The 19,756-nt window shown below is 36.3% G+C and overlaps 1 protein-coding gene across 2 annotated transcripts in view; it reads left to right on the top strand.

Annotated features, from left to right (window-relative positions):
• The window catches only part of NMD3 (NMD3 ribosome export adaptor), a 29,763-nt gene extending 24,239 nt beyond the window's left edge, over positions 1–5,524 (top strand). For both annotated transcript variants that reach the window (XM_029939953.1, XM_029939954.1), the window contains exons 12-16: positions 452–564; positions 1,315–1,387; positions 2,565–2,671; positions 3,631–3,701; positions 4,137–5,524. In XM_029939953.1, the coding sequence (XP_029795813.1) occupies positions 452–564; positions 1,315–1,387; positions 2,565–2,671; positions 3,631–3,701; positions 4,137–4,270 (498 nt within the window). In that variant the 3' untranslated portion in view covers positions 4,271–5,524. The remainder of the gene's footprint in view (positions 1–451; positions 565–1,314; positions 1,388–2,564; positions 2,672–3,630; positions 3,702–4,136) is intronic.
• The last annotated feature ends 14,232 nt before the right edge of the window (positions 5,525–19,756 follow it).

The following is a 19,756-nucleotide window of genomic DNA, read 5'->3' as shown; positions in this document are numbered from 1 at the left end:
TTGCCACCATTGGGATTGCTAGAATGTTTTGTCTGAACCTTGGTTTTTGAACCTTATGTGTAAAACAAGGGGTTGCTTAGGATATTTTCTAGAGTTAAGATTCCTTTACTTTTTCAGTTATTCTTTTTGCTCTTTGTATTGCTCATCTCCCTGAGAAAATGTTTGTTTTGAAATTTCTATGTATGATGTTTGTGTCTAGGTGACATTGTTAATATTTTATAAAGCCTTGAATAAAACCTTAAACATTTATTTTATGTATTCCTTGAGTCTTTCTGTATTCAATACAGTAATTTGTTAATTTTGACAGTGTTTCAGACATCTGAAAAGTAAAACAGTTGTTTTCTTTAAAATGAAAAATAGAAAACCAAAATCAACATTGTATATAATTTTTGTGAGATGCATTTTGAGTTATGCTGGGATTATTGAAGAGTGCATTTTCTTTCCTGTCAAGCATACCCTTGGGGAAGTCTGGGTACAGAAAACATCCGAAATGAATACAGATAAACAGTACTTTTGTCGCACACATTTGGGACATCTTCTAAATCCTGGAGACCTGGTATTGGGGTTTGTATTATTTTATAGTGTTTCTTTTTTCTTTTTTTTATGAGTGCGAGAGTGCCTACATGAGTGGGAAGGGGCACTTGGAGAGGGAGAGAGTCTTAAGGGAACCTGCATGCCCAAAACAGCATGGAGCCCAAAGTGGGACTTGAACTCATGACCCTGAGATCATGACCTAAGCTGAAATCAAGAGTTGGATATCTAATCAGATGAGCCACCCAGGTGCCCCTAAAATACTATAGTATTTTAAAATGGCAGTTGGCATTGCAAATTTTCTTTGGGGTCCAGCAAAGCCATCTAAAACACTAAAGTTGTTTATTCCAAAAAGGATTTAAGAGTTTAGGAGCTTTACAGTTCACTTATTGGTAACTAAATTAAACTGGATTGGACAAAAGCTCATAGTTACTCCATTTTGGCCATCTTTTTAAAGAATCTTTTTTTTTTAGTAAACTAAGTGGAACCATCTAACTGAATTCTTAAAGTTATACTGCTCTATGTCTGTTTTAATTCTTTTACAAGTATATGGATGGTAAGGTGGACAGTCATGGGTAGTGAGTGAAACTCACAGAAAGCAGTGCATTATGGTCTTTACCAGTATCTGTAAAAGCATGTTCCCTGTATAGTAAACTGCAAAACTTTTAATGTGGGAAAGCATGTTAAATGTTATTCTTAGGAACTCTAAATACCATAAAAAAAAAAGTTATGTGGAAAGCATAAATGTTTGTTTCATTAAGTGTTTAATTATTTCTATTTCAGATTTGATTTGGCCAACTGTAACTTAAATGATGAGTATGTCAACAAAATGAACTCAGATAGAGTCCCAGATGTGGTAAGGCTTTAGATATTTTCCTGTGTTAAAGAGGATTGATAACTCTTATGGGTAAGATGCATGAGTTCACATTTATGAAAATAAAATCTATTTAGAGGTTTCTTTTGAAATTGCAGTTAAGGTGGAGTGGCGAAAGCCTTCATGCTTAATCATGTGTCCAGAGGAGAACATACAAGATTTATTGACTTTTTTGTTGCTCTTATAATCTTATAATCAAATTTTCATTCTCTGTCAGAATGGCTTGATACCATCTGTAGAACAAAAATAAATTTGTAGCTAAAAATGATCTTTAGAACTTAATTTAGATTCATTCTTTTAGTCTTAGTTTATTTCATATATTCAGTAAAAGCATTTAGAATTAAACCATTATTCATATTATTCAGGCTTAAATATAATGGTAGTTGAAAATAATCTTTACAGTGTTGTCTTAGAGAAAGAATGTTACTTCTGAAAAAAAAAAACCTGTTAAAAGCTAACCTGAATTTATTAGAATCATAAACAAGAATAAATGGGAAATGGGAAAGACACTATCTCCTGCTTGCCTTATCCTTTAAAATAGACACTAACCTCTTAGCTGTGGGCAAAAATAAAGTCATGATATAAGAAGGACTCCCCTTCTCACCACCCAGTTGTGCTTTTATTGATTAGTAAATAGAAGCATCGTTAGATAAAAGTCTAACAAGGTTGTAAGAGATCAAGACAATCATACAAGATTTTGCATTGTGTAAAATTATTTTCATTCCACAATTTTTTTTAATTATCCTAGGCCATACATTTGTGAAAGATATATGTACTTCTTTAAGTGCTTATTAGTAGTAATAAAAGGAAAAACTCTGCCTGTGGTAGTATTTCAGGATGATTAAGACATCAGAAATTTGAATTTTTGGTATAAAAAAAGCAGTTTAATTTTTAGTCACTGCAAAATTTCATTAGTAAATTATAACAATTATACAAATAATGTCTAAATGCATTCTCATAAAATTCAAAGTACATGAAGAAAAACGTTAAAAGTTTTTTTGACCCTGCCTCTTGATCCCTCCTTTTTTTCCCCCTAAGATGTAGTTTGGTGACTTTTCGTCATTCTCAGATTCTTATTTTTTCACTTTATTGGACCTTGAGGCTCCATTACTTAGTTACCATGTTTTGGTAACTTTGCAAATATTTCTTTTACTTTTAGGTATTAATCAAGAAGAGCTATGACCGTACCAAACGTCAGCGTCGTAGAAACTGGAAACTGAAAGAGCTTGCAAGAGATAGAGAAAACATGGATACAGATGATGAAAGGTCCTACTTTTCTTTAAACCTTATATGTTGTCTGAGAGGAAATCTTTGTAATAAATCTTTATAGTTCTTATATATAGTCATCACATGATTATTCCATTCAATATTAATTTTGTATTCTTATTGTGTTAATGGAGTCAGTGTAAGAGTATATAATGATATTTAACAGATTTGATTATTATTTCCTTGGTTTTAACCTGAGAATTACAGCATTGTTGTAAACAATGCATTTGAAAAGTTAATATTAGTAATTACATTGTGGATATCACAAATAGCAAGTGAGTACTTATGACTTGGGATGAAAAGAAAATAGCTCTTAAAATCGAATGTACTGTTTTTCAAACAACTGAAGGAGACATGAAGAGTTGGGTTTTAGGAAATAATATTGGATGATTGAAAAATTGTCTTAATGATTGTGAAAAAAGACACTGTCTAAAAATATGAAGAGTTTAAATAAGATAGTCTCATGTAATTTAAAATAAGTCTTTATAAGTATATAATGTTAAGTTAGATATTATAAATACATATTTGATTATTTCACCTATAGATTTAAAAGTGCATGTATTTTAACTTGGCCATAAGACTTGGGGGGAGGGCAGAGAGAGAGAGGGAGGTACAGAATCTCAATCAGGCTCCATGCTGTCAGTGCAGGCCTAATGCAGGGCTCAAACTCACAAACTGATGTCATGACTTGAACCAAATCAGGAGTTGGATGTTTAAGTCCAAGAGTTGGACTGAGCCACTCAAGTACCCCAATTGTGTATTTGTCATATAATTTTGGGGGGGAAAGTTCTTTAAACTTGTCAAAGTTTTTAATTAACATCCATATTTGACCTTCAGGTATTATTTTCAAAGATTTTAATATATGGAACACATCTTACAGTGCTGAAAATGAAGAAAACACAACTCCATACTGTCTTGGTAAAGATGAAATATTTAAATGTTCCTTTATTCTTCTGTAGGCAATACCAAGATTTCCTTGAAGATCTTGAAGATGATGAGGCAATTAGAAAAAATGTAAACATTTATAGAGGTTAGTGTTGTAGGAGTGTCTGATTTAAGCTGCATCTTCTGCTTTTTGATATGTTACCCCGGTGTAAGTATTTTGGTGTCTTAAACTTTCGTTCCATAAATGACTTCTATTGTGTGTTTTTAAAAGTTCTCTAATTAAACATTTACAAAAACAAAAATACTTGAAGAACAGTAGAACTTATTAAAGTGTTGTTTGCTTTATCACATTTGATATCATTGTATCCTAGCATGACCCTCTAAGTTCCTGATCCCTGTACTAATGCATATTTTATTCACATATGTATGTAGTTCAGTCATTCAGTGAATACAAGTGGCTGCTCTAGATATGGTACAAGAACTGCTAATATGATATGTCTAAAAAATAGTAAAGATGGTAGGGGTAGGCAGTTTGCATATTTTCATATTTGTATTTGAAATCCTCCTTGTATTTTTTTAGACTCAACCATTCCTGTGGAGAGTGACATAGATGATGAAGGAGCACCTCGAATTAGTCTGGCTGAGATGCTTGAAGACCTTCACATTTCCCAGGATGCTACTGGTGAAGAAGGTGAATCGATGATGACACAGTGAGACTGAGTTGTAGATGATTTCCATATCTGTAGGCTTAGGGTGGTGGACAAAATAACTTTTATTGTCTATTGCATTTGTGCTTCCATATTGAGAGAGGAGAAATTTAGTTTTAAACTTGAATAAGTAGAACTATTTTGATTGTTCATTCAGAGCACTGAAAGAGATTGATGGCTTTGAAGTTTTAGATAAAAGATTATGGAGAATGTAATTATTACTGATATTTAGGCCCTTTTTAAAAAGTTTGCCCTTTTAGGAGACCCTACTATATTTGCATACTGTAGCACTGGATTTCAGATCTTAAAAGTTGTGATTATTTGGAGGTTACCTAAATCTTGAAGCATAAAACAAGCTTTTACATTCATTTTGCATTGATTGCTTTAGTAAAAGAGCATATGAAGAAACATTTTTCATATGAACTTGTTAATGCACTTTGACCCACTTTAGATCACTTTTATGTCATGGGGGTAGGTAAGTTGGGGTTCAGTTTATTACGGGACATTCGGGGGAAGTTAATATATTTTATTCATAATGTTAACATCTTCAAAAGCTGTTAAATTGGGGATTATCTTAATTTTTATTGCAGAAGAAAATATATTTAAAATATGTATGCATTTGTTGCAAACACGGACTACCTGAAGGTTAACAATTTGTACTTTTTGCTCATGCTAGCAGCTTAGAGCAGTAGCTTATGTCATAAAAATGTTTTCCTGTCACTTCAAACATTTTTCTTTTAAAATTTGGTTTATAAAATAGAGAAGGAAGGAATTTTTGTATAGTAAGTTTCTGTCATTGAATAGATCACCATCAAAAAGAATATTAGAATCTAGCATATAGATGATGAAATAATAAAAACGATCTTTATGCTTTAAGAAACTATGAATCAGATATGAATGAGAAATACTTCCCACAGCCTTGAGAGAAAAGCTTTGCCTTGAGTTTTAAGATGTTCTGAGAATAAAGTACGAAGATCCTATTTCAGTAAGCAAGATCAGATGTACTGAGTATGCCAGAACTAAGAGCTAATTCTTAAACTCTGGGTATACCACTAAATAAGGGAATTAAGTAAGTGCTGAACGGAACTCTTTACTTTTTTTGAGATTAGACTCCCCAATTCTGAAGTTAATGGATAAAGGCCTGACGTTTTTATAGTGGTTTCTGTTCTGTGCATATATAGTTAAAGTTTTTGCTTGCAGTTTGGTTTACCTCTTGTATGTCAAGACTTTAAAAACATGAAATAAAAACATTCTCCCCTTGCTTGTGTGTTCTTGAAGTGATGTATTAGTGCGTTATATTTAAATGACAGAGTATTTTATTTTATTTTTTTAATGACAGTATTTTATGCAGTTTTCTCAGGTGATTTATTTAAGTACTTGTCATATGATTTTCCTACTAAAAAATACAGTTTCCCACTATCCTTATGTAGTCTTACTGTCTTTGATCTGGTCTTTTTTAAAATTTTTTTTTTATAGTTTATTTCTGAGACAGAGCACGAATAGGGGAGGGGCAGAGAGAGAGAGGGAGACACAGCATCTGAAACAGGCTCCAGGCTCTGAGCTGTCAGCACAGAACCTGATGCGAGGCTCAAATCCACGAACCGTGAGATCATGACCTGAGCTGAAGTCAGACACTTAACCGACTGAGCCACCCAGGCGTCCTATGATGTGGTCTTTATGAGTAATGAAACTTGTTGAAAGAAGGCTAAGGAATGTAGCTAATAGAAAAGATGATAGCCAAGAGCTCTCACAGAGTTACACAGCCTTGATAAACTTTTAAGAGCATAGTTCACACACAGGCTATGGGTTCCCAAATGTTCTTGTTCATGTTTCAGAGTTGATACAATTTGGGAAGGCTGGTATTGATCAAATTTTCAAGAAGCTGATTTACAACCCAATTTTAAATATGAGTAATTTCTAAGTCAGTATGATGAGTTATCTTCTTTTGTAGCCAGGTCTTGACTTGAAGGTGTTGTTTTATAGGTGAAAGTCATTTTATGAGCATGCAAAGAGTTGAGGGGGAATCGCTTATATAATTTAACAGCATCAAGCTAATCCTTGCTATAGTGGAATCTAGAACTCCAGGCTGAGTGCCTGGACTAGATACTCCTCTGTAGTCAATACTGGTTAAGTGCCAGTGTTTTCCCTAGACTGTTTTAGTAAATTTGTTCATATTGATTCCGTCCTTTAGATTACTTGATCTGTTGTTTTTAACCCAAGGGATGTTAGTTTTTTTTAATAATTTACTTTCAGTTTTGATATAATTTCAGACTACGTTACAAGAATAGTATGAAGAATTCCTGGATACCCTTCCCTCATATTTGCCAAATGCAAATGCTTATTACCTCATTTGGTTTCTTTCTAATGAACTTTGTTTTTATATAACTATAGGGCAATGATCAAAATCATAAAATTAACATTGACACAATAATGATCTCTAATCAGTGGGCCGTATTGAAATTTTGTCAGTGTTCCCACCTATAAAGTCTTTTATAGAAGAAATAAATCTAAGATTGTGCATTGCCCTGGGTTCTCCTAGTTTTAGACTTCCTTTGGACCAGTTCTTGAGTTTTTATGTTTCATGTAATTGGCATTTTTGAAGAGTCCAAGCCAGTTATTTTGTAAAATGACTCCAATTTGGGCTTTTTTGATGGTTTCTCATCATTAGATTTAGAATAAACCCTTTTAGCAGGACTAGAGGTAATACCAAGTTCCCAGAAGTAATACCAAATTCTTAATGCATTTGTATCAGGAGACTTATGCTGTTGATTAGTCTAGATGTCCCTAAGCTTTCATAGGTTGTTAGTTGGTTTTCTATTTTAAGGGATTAGAGGATTTACTACTTTATAATCATTATTTTTCTTGATTTTTCCTTTTAAATTTATGTTTAACACAGACAGTGAAATTCAGGTTACCACCACAAATTCCAGAACAATTTTACCACTCTTCCTGCACCCCCGCCCCCCAAATTCCCTTGCCTATCCCTTTGTTTTCAAGCCCTTCCCTCATCCTTAACCATCCTCTGACCCTGCAACTTCTGATCTGTTCGCTGACATTATGGTTTGTTTTTTCCAAAATATGCAAATAAAATCATACGGTACATAGCCTCTGAGTCTGTTTGTTTTCACAGCATGGTGCACTTGAGATTCATCCAAGGTGTGTATATATTCATCTACGGTTTGTTTCTTTTCATTTTGAGTAATATGGTGTTCCAGTTATCCATTCCCCTGCTGAGGCACATTTGAATTTCTAGGCTTTGATGATTAGGAGTAAAGCTACTATGAACATTACTGTGTAGGTTTTCATTTTACTTAGGTAAATAAGTATGGATGGGATTGTTGGGTCCTATTATAAATGTATACACATATTTAACTCTATAAAAATATGCCTAACTCTTTTTCTGAAATGGTTTGTGCCATTTTGGTTTCTTACCTTCAGTGTATGAACATTTTAGATATTCTACATCCTCACTACTGCTTGGTGGTGTCAGGTTGTTTTAAAGCCGGATGGTGGTGTTTTTCTGTGGTTTTAATTTTCATCTCCCTAATGGCTAGTTATATTAAGCATCTTCTCATGTACTTATTTGTTACCCATATATGTTTACTCGTAGAATGGCCATTTAGATCTTTTGTCTTTTTTGGAACTTGTGTTGTTTGGTTTTATTATTGGTTGAATTTTTTATTTTAATGCTCATGTTGTCCCAGAATTGGCCAGAGGGTACCCCATCAATCTGGCTTTTGTGTCCCTTTTGATGGGCTCTTGTCCGTATATATTTGACTTGTTCATGGATACTGATTTTATAATGTAACTCTTAGGGCATGTTTTGGCTTTCCCTTGTTCAAGCCCCACATGCAGTCTGCTCTTGGCTTATTTTCATGATACAGACCAATTTACCTAAAAATAGACCAATTTACTCAGCCTCAGTTGAGTCATCCTGTTAATTAAGGAATCATGAAATGGCGTCATAAAAAGCACAGATGTAGGCTATTCATTCTGTTTATCAATTCTGTTACATGTTGAAATATCTTGAGCAATGGGGTGGTAAGCCGTGATGAAAGCAAGAAGTCCGCCTCAGTATCTCTTTGAATTTCAAAGTAGTGTGAGGAAATATTCAATTTTAGTTCTTTTGCTTGACACTCAAAGAGCTGCTTATTACCTAGGAAAAAGATATGATTCATAATTTCTGGTAAAATAAGATCTCTGTAGTACTTAAAAGTTGTGTGGTGTAGATTTGGTAGCCATGGTGTTTCTTACATAGTAATGCAGCTTGTAGTGTTATCAGATGGAGATTTTATTTTCTGGTTTTGGTGGACTTAGCACTGCGGTGGTGCCTGTCACATATTTTTCTTGTGACACAGTTTCACATAAGTACGGATCTTTATAATTCACTTCATAGCATTGTTGTGAAGTACTTTCAGATAACATGTATATTAGTACTGCACCAGTAATCCTGGGGAAGCTATCTTATGTAGAAATAAAAGGATGTTTTGGAGTCCGTTTACCTGCCACCTATTATCTATATGACTTAAACTTTCTGATGCTCTATTTCTTCACATTTTATTTTATTTATTTTTTAAGTTTGTTTTGAGAGAGGGAGCGGGGGAGGGGAAGAGAGAAAGGGAGGGAGAGACTCCCAAGCATTGTGCAGTGTGACTCACCCTGAGCTAAAATCAGGATTGGACACTTACCTGACTAAGTCACCCTGGTATCCCATACTTCTTCACATTTTAAAAAGGATTAATACTGTTTCCTATGTAGATAATTGTTAAAATTCTTCATATACAACTCATTGCAAATTATAATTATTTAATAAATAGTATCTGCTTTTAAAATTTATAATCACAATTCTAGTGTTTAATATTTAAACAAGTTGAAAAAAATACAAATCTTGTATGTATACCCTCTTTAGAGCAGTATAGAGCTTATCCTAGAAAATGTGTGTGATACAGAGAATTATAAAGATAAAAGTATAAATTATCCCATGTTTCCCTTATAGGGAGATTATCACTGTTAATGTTTTATTTTTTGTAGTTTTAGATCTTCAGAAAAATTGAGAAGGTAGTGCAGAGTTCCCATGCCACACCGAGCTTCTTGTATTAATTAATGAGCCAATACTGTTATATTATTATTAACTAAAGTCTATAGTTTAGATATCTTGAGTTCTTATTTAACATGCTTTTTCTTTTCTAAGATCCCATCTGGCATAGCATGTTAACATTTTTTCTAATGTTTATTTATTTAATTATTTTTGAGGTAGAGGAAGGAGAGAGAGATGGGGATACGGGGACACACACACGCACGCACGCACGCACACACGCATATCCGCAAGAGCCAGGGAGGGGCAGAAAGGGAGAGAGAATCCCAAGCATGTCCCATACTCAGTGTGGAGCCCAATATGGGGCTCAGTCTCAAGACAGATCATGACCTGAGCCAAAATTGAGTGGGATGCTGAACTGACGGAAACACCCAGACACCCCTTCATGTTATATTTAGTTGTCATGTTTCCCGAGTCTCCTCTTGGCAGTGGCTATTTCTGCCACTTCCCTTGTTTTTGAGGACCTTAACAATTTTGAGAATTTGTCAAGTATTTTGTAGGGTACCCCAGTATTGAATTTTGATGTTTTTCTATTAGGACTGGGATTATGGGTTTTTGGGAGGAAGATCACAGGCAAAGTGCTATTTTCATGACATTACATCAAGGACACGTACTGTCAACATGATTAATCACTGTTGGTGTTGGCCTTGATCACCTGACTGAGGTAGTGCTTGTCAAAGGTTTCTCCTCTGTACTCTGTTTTTTCCCCCATTTCCATAATGTATACTTTAGAAGGAAGTCACTCTGCATTGCCTATACCTAAGAAGTAGTGAGTCCTACTCCCTCTAAGGGTGGGATATTTATATAAATTATTTGGAACACTTCTGTATGGAAGATTTGTCTCTCTACTTCCATGTAATTTGTTCTGTCATTTATTTATAGCAATATGGGTTCATGAATACTTTATATTTTGGTTTATTATCTAATGCTACTTTATTTTGTTTGAATCGTAACTTTGGTCATTACTCCCATTGTCTGCCATTCGTTTACTTAATTATTCAATTCTAGTATACACCTGTATCCCATGAAAAACCTCATGTTTTATGTATGGTTCCTTTGCCTTAATCTTAAAGACTGCACTCATTTCTAGAGTTACTTAGATTAGCATCTTCACCCCATCCCCTTCGGTGAGCTTGTTTCATATTTTTGTAATGCAGTTATTTATCACAGTCTGCTTTTGATCCCCTGACCTAAATGCTTTTTTAAGATTTGCATATAGGAAGATTCATTATTTGTACTGTGAAGTTCTGTGGCCTTTGACAAGTTCATGCCTTGCATCAACCATTATAGTATCATACCAAATAGTTTTATTGCCCTAAAAATCCCCTGCACTTTACCAATTCATCCTGAACCCCAAGCCCTTGGCAACCATTGATCATTTTATTGTCTCTATAGTTTGGCCTTTTCCAGAGCATCATACAATTGGAACCATGTAACGTGTAGCTATCATACTGGCCTCTTTCACTTAGCAGTATGCCTTTAATGTTCTTTCTTTTTGTGTCTTGCTGTTTTTATTGAATATACAGTATAGATGTACCATACTTTGTTTATTCACCTATCCATTCATCTTGGTTACTTCCAGCCTTTGGTGCTTATGAATAAAGCTGCAGTAAACTTTCATATGCAGGTTTTTCTATAAACCTAAGTTTTCAAATCAGTTGGATAATATCTAGGAGCCTGACTGCTGGATCTTGTGATAAGACTGTTTAGATTTGGAAGAGGCTGCCAAGTTGTCCTCCAAAGTGGCTGTACCATTCTGCATTCCCGCCAGCAGTGCAAAAAAGTTCTTGGTGCCCTGCATCCTTATCAGCATGTGGTATTGTCAGATTTTTGGATTTCAGCCATTATAATAGGTAGTGGTATCTCATTATTACTTTACAGTTCCCTGATGACAGATATAATGAACATCTTTTTATATGCTTATTTGCCATCTGTATATCTTTGATGAGGTGTCTATTCAGATCTTTGGCACATTTTTAAACTTGGTTGTTTTCTTATTGTGGAGTTTTAAGATTTCCTGTGTATTTTGGATACGAGTCCTTTTTATCAGAAATGTATCTTGCAAGTATTTTCACAATCTCTGCCTTGTCTTTAAAAATATATATGAAAATAATATGTGTATATGAATTATTTATGTGTAATACATGGACTTTACTTAGGCATGATTATGTAAACGTGAGAGCATACTGTCTCTATGTGTTTTTTAACCTTCTTTTACTTAACAATATTTTGTCTTCTCTAAGCCATTAAAAATTTTTAAGATTTATTTTTTAATTTTTTAAATAGTTTATTTATTTTTGAGACAGAGACAGAGCATGAATAGGGGAGGGGCAGAGAAAGAGGGAGACACAGAATCTGAAACAGGCTCCAGGCTCTGAGCTGTCAGCATAGAACCTGACGTGGGGCTCGAACCCACGAACCGTGAGATCATGAACTGAGCCCAAGTCAGATGCTTAACTGACTGAGCCACCCAGACACCCTGAAGATTCTTTTTTTTTAATGGTTTTCAATATTTATTTCAATTGTGTATTTCATTGCTTTTTTTTTTTTAAGTTTATTTATTTATTTTGAGAGAGAAGCAAGAGAGAACCAGTGGGGCAGGGACAGAGAGGGAGACAGAGTGTCCAAAGTAAGCTCTGTGCTGTCACCAGAGAGCCCAATGCAGCTCAGACTCACAAACCATGAGATCATGACCTGATTAGAAGTCTGACGCTTAACCGACTGAGCCACCAAGGCACCCTCACCATTAAAAATTCTTAAACATATATAATAATAAATGGACTTGGCTTTGTGACTTGGGATGTTAGCAGACATGGTAAGAAGGTAGGATTAAAAGGCTTTAGCTTATTTGTATTTGTGCCCTTCTCCTTCTGTCATCACCACGAGAAGAATATGCCCTGGGAGTAGTCCTGCCTTCCCAACTTGAGTCAGAATTGAGCATTAAGGCAGTGTCATCCTAAATGGCTGATGAGTATGAGAATAAGTGATTATTGTTAAGCTCTTGAGTTTTGGAGTGGTTTCTTATGCAGCATTATTGGCGATAATTAACTGATAATATTTGCATATTTAAAATTTGTTTCATTATGCAGTTGTTGATAATGCTTTTTCTTCTATTACAGAAATAGGCAACCTCCCTTTCTCCCACTTGCTTAGAGTTAGATTTTAGGCGACGGTAGATATACTCTTATAGATTCCCTTAGAGCAGCCTGACTTTCACTCCTATTTTCACTGTTATTCTGACTGGGTACAAAAGCTATTTTGAGTTCATTCCCATATATTCTCTTTTCTGTATTAATAGGTTTTAATGGTTTTAAATTGTGCTCTGGAAGGTGCCGTGGGCAGGTGGGGGAGGTTAAGATGATCTAGCTCTAGTTTTTCTTGACTTTTTCGCTGAGCAGCTTCATTTTTATTTAGATACTTGGTTTTCTTGCAGTATTTTGTTAGGAGAAGTGCTTTTTAGAAAATTAAGTATCATTGCTATAAACACACTTGTACATTCATACCATAGAAGAGTGAACTGTTGATACAACAACCTGGAAGGATCTCAGAGGAATTCTGTTGAGTGAAAAAGAATAATCTCAAAAGGTTATATACTGTGTGGTTCCATTTAGATAACATTCTTGAAACAACGAATTCATAGAGATGGAGAACAGGGTTTAGGGATGGTGTGTGTTTGTAGCTTGGGTGTGGCTGTAACAATAGCACAAGAGAGCTTCTTGGTGATAAAGCAGTTCTTGATTGTGGTGATGATTACATGACTGCCCACGTGATAAAATTGTACACATGTGAGCACGTGCACAGACACACACAATGCTTATCAAACTTATAAAATCTGAATGAGCTCTGAATTGTGTCAGCAATCAGTTTCCTGGTTTTGATCCTATAACTTTATAAAAATTATGCAAGATGTTAGGATGGTGGGAGTCTGGGTGAAAAATGCACAGGATCTTCCTTTTCCTTTTTTTTTTTTTTTTTTTTTTTTTTTTGCTTCTTCCTGTGAGGATATAATTATTTCAGAATTAAAAGTTAAGGATCAAAAGTATTGTCATGTAAAAGAGCTAATATTAGGAGAAATCTTGCTCTGCTGTTACCAGGTGACTTATTTGAAAGGAATTTGAGTGAATATTCACATATTTTACTGGGCAATTTATTCACCTTTGATAATCCGAGATGGTCCTTAGAGAAAAGTTCAAGTGATAGAGAGTATGTGTGTGCAAGTGCTATTTCAGTTCTGTCTAGGGGAATTTATTTAGGCTCACGAAAGAACCCACTTTTTCTTTTGTTATTGCTGATACTAGCAAAAGGGAAGAGGAGCCTCAGTTTATGGGGGGTTATGAGGGAGAAGCCACTAACAGCGAACTAATGCTTTTCAGTTTTGACCATCCAGAGAAATTTCTGTGTCAGGAAATTAAAAGCAGTTTCTTTCTAAAAGGAGTGTGAAGAGCTGTGCATGTGCTCACATTTGCAGTACCATTTTCTTTTGCTGTCAGATATTTGGGAATAAACTGAAGCTCAGAGAAGTTGGGTGGAGACTTACTGGTTTGAGGAATAAAATCATCTAATAGCCCCTAGCTCTGGACTCTAATTAAGTGATGATGACATCACCAGTGTCCTAGATGTTTTCCCTCCATTGTCTGTGGTTTTAGAATTTCCAGTCAAGCAAGAACACTAACGGCTCAGGAGCTAGATATCCTAGGTTCATATCCAGGCTGAGACTTAGGCAAGTAAGCCAATTTTCTGACTGAAAGCGCTATTTTTCAGAGGATTTGTACTGTGTACTGACATAAAGGGGCTAGAAGTGACAAAAGAAAGACAAGTGGGGCCGGAGTGGTGAAAAGGAAGATCAGATGCTGCAGCCGTTTGTGTTGACCCGTGCTGTACTCAGAGGTAGGCCCGGATCTGCTGCAGAGGTGTCACCTAACTGGAGGGTGCTGCCTCTGGCCCTGCCGCTCAGCTGGGATCACTCCGTTCCCACAGCAGCAAGTGTCTGCCAGCAGCTGCCACAATGGGAGCCCGAGCCTCTCTCTTCCTTCAGCTTCCTCAGCTGCCTTCACTGCCTAACAGGAAGCCACCTGGCAAGAGACCACAGAAATATAGTTTGATGTTCAGAGTAGCATATAGAAGGGTGGGTAAAGTGAAAACCAATAGGTAACTAATCTGTACAAAGATTTGATACATATGCACTACATAACATTTTTTAATAGTTTTATTTATTTATTTATTTATTTATTTATTTAGGAGAGAGAGATTGTGAGCTGGAGAGAAGGGTAGAAGGAGAGACAGAGAGAATCCGAAGCAGGCTCCATGCCCAACATGGGGATCAATCTCACACCCCTGGAATCACACACAAACTGAGCAGAAATCAAGAGTCAGATGCTTAACCAACTGAGCCACGCAGGTGCCCCACCTACATATATATCTGTTATAATCAGTAACTGGGCATCTCTAGGAAGGAGAACTCAGAGGCTTGAGCATAGCTACAGAGGGATGCATTAGTTTTACTTCTGTGTTTACTTTTGGGCTTTGTTTTTTAATGCCTTTAAAACTACAGAATTGAATTGATTATACTCATTTTGTGGCATGATGATTTTGGTTCATGGAAATCATCATACCCACTGTTTTCTCCTTTTGTCACCCATATCTCATGTGTCTACCTTCCATACTTTTAGGTAGGAAAATTGAAATTCTTGAAAGATATATAATATTCATGGGTAGAATTCATTTATTTAAATGTGTATTTTTGAGAGAGAGAGAGAGAGAGAGAAAGCATGAGCTGGGGAGGGACAGAGAGAAGGAGGGAGACACAATCCAAAACAGGCTGTAGGCTCTGAGTAGTCAGCACAGAGCCTGATGTGGGTCTTGAACTCATGAACTGTGAGATCATGACCTGGGCTGAAGTTAACCGACTGAGCCACCCAGGCACCCCCATGGGTTAAATTTAAGTGAAGTGTGTTGTGCATTACTTTTCTACACTCAGCATTGTGTCTCCGAAGTGGATCCATGTTGCTGCAAAGAGATTTGGTTCACTTTCTCATTTGCATAGTATTTTTCCATATGCTTGTATCACATTTTCTCTAATCATCTATTTTCTCGTTGATGGGCATCTAAGTCGCCTACAACTATCTTCCACACAATACTACAGTGAATAGCCTTATCCCTGTTTTATGATTGATCTGTTGAGAGTTTCTGGGATATATACCCAGTGTGGTGGGCAGCCTTTAAAATGGCTCCTAGTGGTCCTTGCCCCCTGATATTCATGCCCTTTTTTCAGTTCCTCCTCTTTAATATGGGCTGGATCAACTGATTCTTTACTAGTGAATAGAATATGGCAAATGTGATGAGATGTTGCTCTGAGTAGTTTACCAAAGATTGGTGACTTCTGTCTTGCTTGCCATTTCTCGTTGTCTCTTCTCTGGGAGTAAACAAGCTTCTACGTTGTGAACTCCCCTATGGGAAGGTCTGTATGGCAGGAACTTACGTCTCTGACCAACAGCTATGTAAGCAAGTTCGGAAGCAGGTAATTCCCCACTTACCTTGAGATACTTGTAGCCCCACCTGATTTTTGACTGCAGTCTTTTAAGAAACCCAAACTCAGAGGCACCCAGCCGAACCACATCTGGATTCCTGATGCATATAATCTGTGAGATGATAAATGTCATTTTAAGTCTCTAAATCTTGGGGTAGTTTATTACACAACAATAGGTAACTAATACATCCAGGCATATGACTGTTGGGTTATAGAATATATGCATACTTATACATACTTAGGGGCACCTGGGTGGCTCAGTTGGTTGAGCATCCCACTCTTGAAATTGGCTCAGGTCATGATCCCAGTGTTGTGAGATCAAGCCCTGCATCGGGCTCCATGTTGAGAGCCTGCTTAAGATTCTCTCCCTCTTCCTCTGCCCCTCTATCCCACTCGCACTCTCTCTTTCTCACAAAATAAAAATAGGTAGGGGCACCTGGGTGGTTTGGTTCATTAAGCATCTGACTCTTGATTCTGCTCAGGTCATGATCTCATGGTTCATGAGATCAAGCCCCACATTGGGCTCTGTGCTGACAGCTCAGAGCCTGCTTGTGATTCTCTCTCTGATCTTCCCCTGTTTGTTCTCTTTCTCTCTTTCTCAATATAAACATTTAAAAAATAAAAATAAATATGTAATGCATAAACTAAGTACTGCCAGACTTCTTTCCAACAGAATACTTGAGGGCTTTTGTTTCCTCACATTTTCACTAGCCTTTGCTAATATCATCCTTTATAAATTTTTTGCCAGTCGAATAGGTGTAAAGTGATTATCTCATTTTAATTATATTTATTTGATATATACTGAGTATCCTTTCATTTCTTTTTTTTGATAAGTGCTTATTCATATTCTTTCCTTTCTTTGGTTTTTCTGTCTTGTGTTGATTTAAAGGAAGGTCTTGTGTAAATAGCCCTTGCTGGTATCAGACATTACAGATATCTTCACTCATTACTTGTTAAATTTGCAAATAATATCTTTCATTACACAGAGATATTTAATGCTGATGTCATTATTTCTCTGTCAAGGTTTGCTTCACTGGGTCTTGTTCAAGCAAGGCCATTGATATCCATAATTTAGACTTTTTTTAATGTTTATTTTTGAGAGGGGGGGGCGAGGCAGAAAGAGAGGGAGACCAAGGATCTGAATCAGGCTGTGTGCTGATAGCAAGCTCGATGACCTGAGCCGAAGTTGGATTCTCAACCGACTGAGCCCCCAGCGGCCCCCATAATATGGATTTTTTAAGTAAGTCTTTTCTCTCAAAACTCTTGGATAAATTTAAAAATATGTAAAGGGGTTGCCTGAATGGCTCAGTCAGTTGAGCGTCTCCCTCTTGATTTTGGCTCAGGTCATGAACTCACAGGTTTTGAGTTGGAGTCCCACGTCAGGCTCTGAGCTGACATCGCAGAGCCTGCTTGGGATTCTGTCTCTCCCTGTCTCTCTGCTGCTCCTCAACTGATTTCTCTCTCTCACACAATAAATAAACATTAAAAATAAAAAATAAAAACATGGAAATAACTTGTGCTCTACTCTTGCCCATTTCATTTGAATTTCTTTTCCTACACCACTGTCAAGTACTTATTTTACCTATAATGTGGTAACTTAACCCAGTCACAAATCTGGATGAAGATGAGGAATGGCCATGTAGTAAGTGGCCTGAGTTAGGTTGATAGGGAACCCTAGGAGTGAATTGATACATTGGTCCCCAAGTTACAGAAACCATAAGATAAATTTTGTTGCAAAATAATATAAATGTATTTTTTGTTTTTTTTTAAATGAGGGAAGCTCCAAATTCTTTAAAATAATAATTTTAGCTATAGCTCAGAATGTCCACCAGATGGCACCAGTGCATACTAAGTACTTACAAAATCAGAAGCATTATTCTCACACTTCTTTTAAAATCTTTTAAAAATGCATTGACCATGTAATTAAGAAGATAATTCTGACTCCCTACTAATTAGTCTTCAGAAAAGTTTTTCTGAGGCTCCAGGTTGGGTGTGGTGCTTTCCTGTGTAGTCCTATAGCTAATAGTATTCACCTAATTGCTCTGTAATTATTTTCTGGAGTCTGTTTCTTCCACTTTAGGTAAAGATTGGGACATTTTTAGCCTCAGTAGGCCTGAAGAGTGAGGCTTTCATTTATTTGTCTAATAGTCATTAAGTTATGAGTTAGAGCTAGGTTGGGGGGAAGTAAAATCTAAAATGTAGACTATAAACATACCTTTCAATGCTTATAAAACTTACAGGTTTGGGAAAATAATGGAAATAAGTATTTCATTGTTTTAATTGTATATATTGAATTGATAATGAAAAAAATAGCAATCATTATCCACCTCATTCACTGGACGGAGCTAGAAATCCCATTTCCTTTTGGGAAATGAACATAAGAGAAATTTACAGGCCTTGAAAAATAAATTTATGAGTTAATATGCCCAAGGACCATAAAAGTGACTTCCAAGCAACAGCTTGGACTCCAAATATTAAGCTTTCATACCATTCATCCTGAATGGCACTAATGAAACTCAGGCTCTGAGTGTCTTAGAAATGTTTCTATGAGCTCCGTCTTGTTTTTGGAAAGATGACATTTTCTTTTCTGTATTATCAGTACATTTGAGATAGAGCAGGGACAGGACTCGCGTTCCCTCTATCCTGACTGCAAAACCCAGGTTCCTCCGTTGTGCAAACAATATGCCCTTTGAATAGTGCATCTTTCTGGAATGTGGAAGCAGGATAATTACCAAAGGAGAGACTTGACTACGAAGACTGGTCAAGACCAAACCAATCTATACCTAGGTGCACTTCAGAACTAACCTTTCCCCAACTTTTCCCTCTCTTAATAATATTAAAAATTATACCCTGGGATGCAGATTTAACATGCTAATGAGACATGAGATGCATGAGGAAGCATATGCTATCCACTGTGCCTGTGCACCCAAATTTCTGTATCTCTCCCTGCCCCTACATGCTTAGCTAGCACTCCTCTTCTGCCTCTTTAAAAGCTTTCCCTGGCCTTTGTTTGGGGAGTCTACCTGAAGGACCCTTTTCTTTTGCTTGTCTCCCTTGTGTAGAGCATCAGCCCCAATAAAAGTCTTCCCTAAAATTCCTGTTTGGCGCCAATTACTATTGCTTAGAGAGCCCAAGGACCCAAGTGTGTAACAAAGTGAGAGGTTCAGCCATGCATCAGCCTTTCCTGGGAAACATATCTTTGGAACCTTCTTACTGCTGTTGACTTGTGGCACGTTACTTCATATGCTTTCTCTATCGGATCTTCTTTTTTTTTAAAAATGATCGATACCAGTAGTTCACAAAGTATGATTAGTAAGACGATGGTCTTCCTAGACTTACTTTCTGGTGAAAGAAAAGTGTTCTGTTATTAAGCAAGGGAAAAAGGGTGTTCTGTTGTTAAATATTCCTCTGTTTTCCTCTTTATAGGTCACATTGTCATGTTAAAGACTGAAACAGTGATTCTTAATCGAGTGGTACTGTCCTCTAGGGAATGTTCTATAAACTATAAATTTCTGGGAGTGTTTTATTGTCATACTGATTGACCTAGAGGTTATGGACACTAGCTAGCTTGCATTGCACAGACAGTCCCACAAAAGCAAGAATTATCTCTTACTGTCTGGGACTTACTCTTGTCCTTATGGTCATATAGCTGAAAAATCTGTTTATAATTAAGCCTAGGACCTAACTCCATTTTAAATACAAATACAAAGTAGTTGTGATTTTATAATAGACACTGAATCTTAGGAGTATAATGACCATGTCAGTCAAGGGAAGACTGTATTTTGTTTGGAGCTTTGCCAAGAATTGTTTACTATTTCAGAAAAGCATATTGTGAGCAAACACAACTGGTTGTATTGAGTCACTGATGCAGC

The sequence above is a fragment of the Suricata suricatta genome, chromosome 5, assembly GCF_006229205.1.
Source record: "Suricata suricatta isolate VVHF042 chromosome 5, meerkat_22Aug2017_6uvM2_HiC, whole genome shotgun sequence".
Lineage (NCBI taxonomy): Eukaryota > Metazoa > Chordata > Mammalia > Carnivora > Herpestidae > Suricata > Suricata suricatta.
This window is presented reverse-complemented; position numbering and strand designations above follow the sequence as displayed.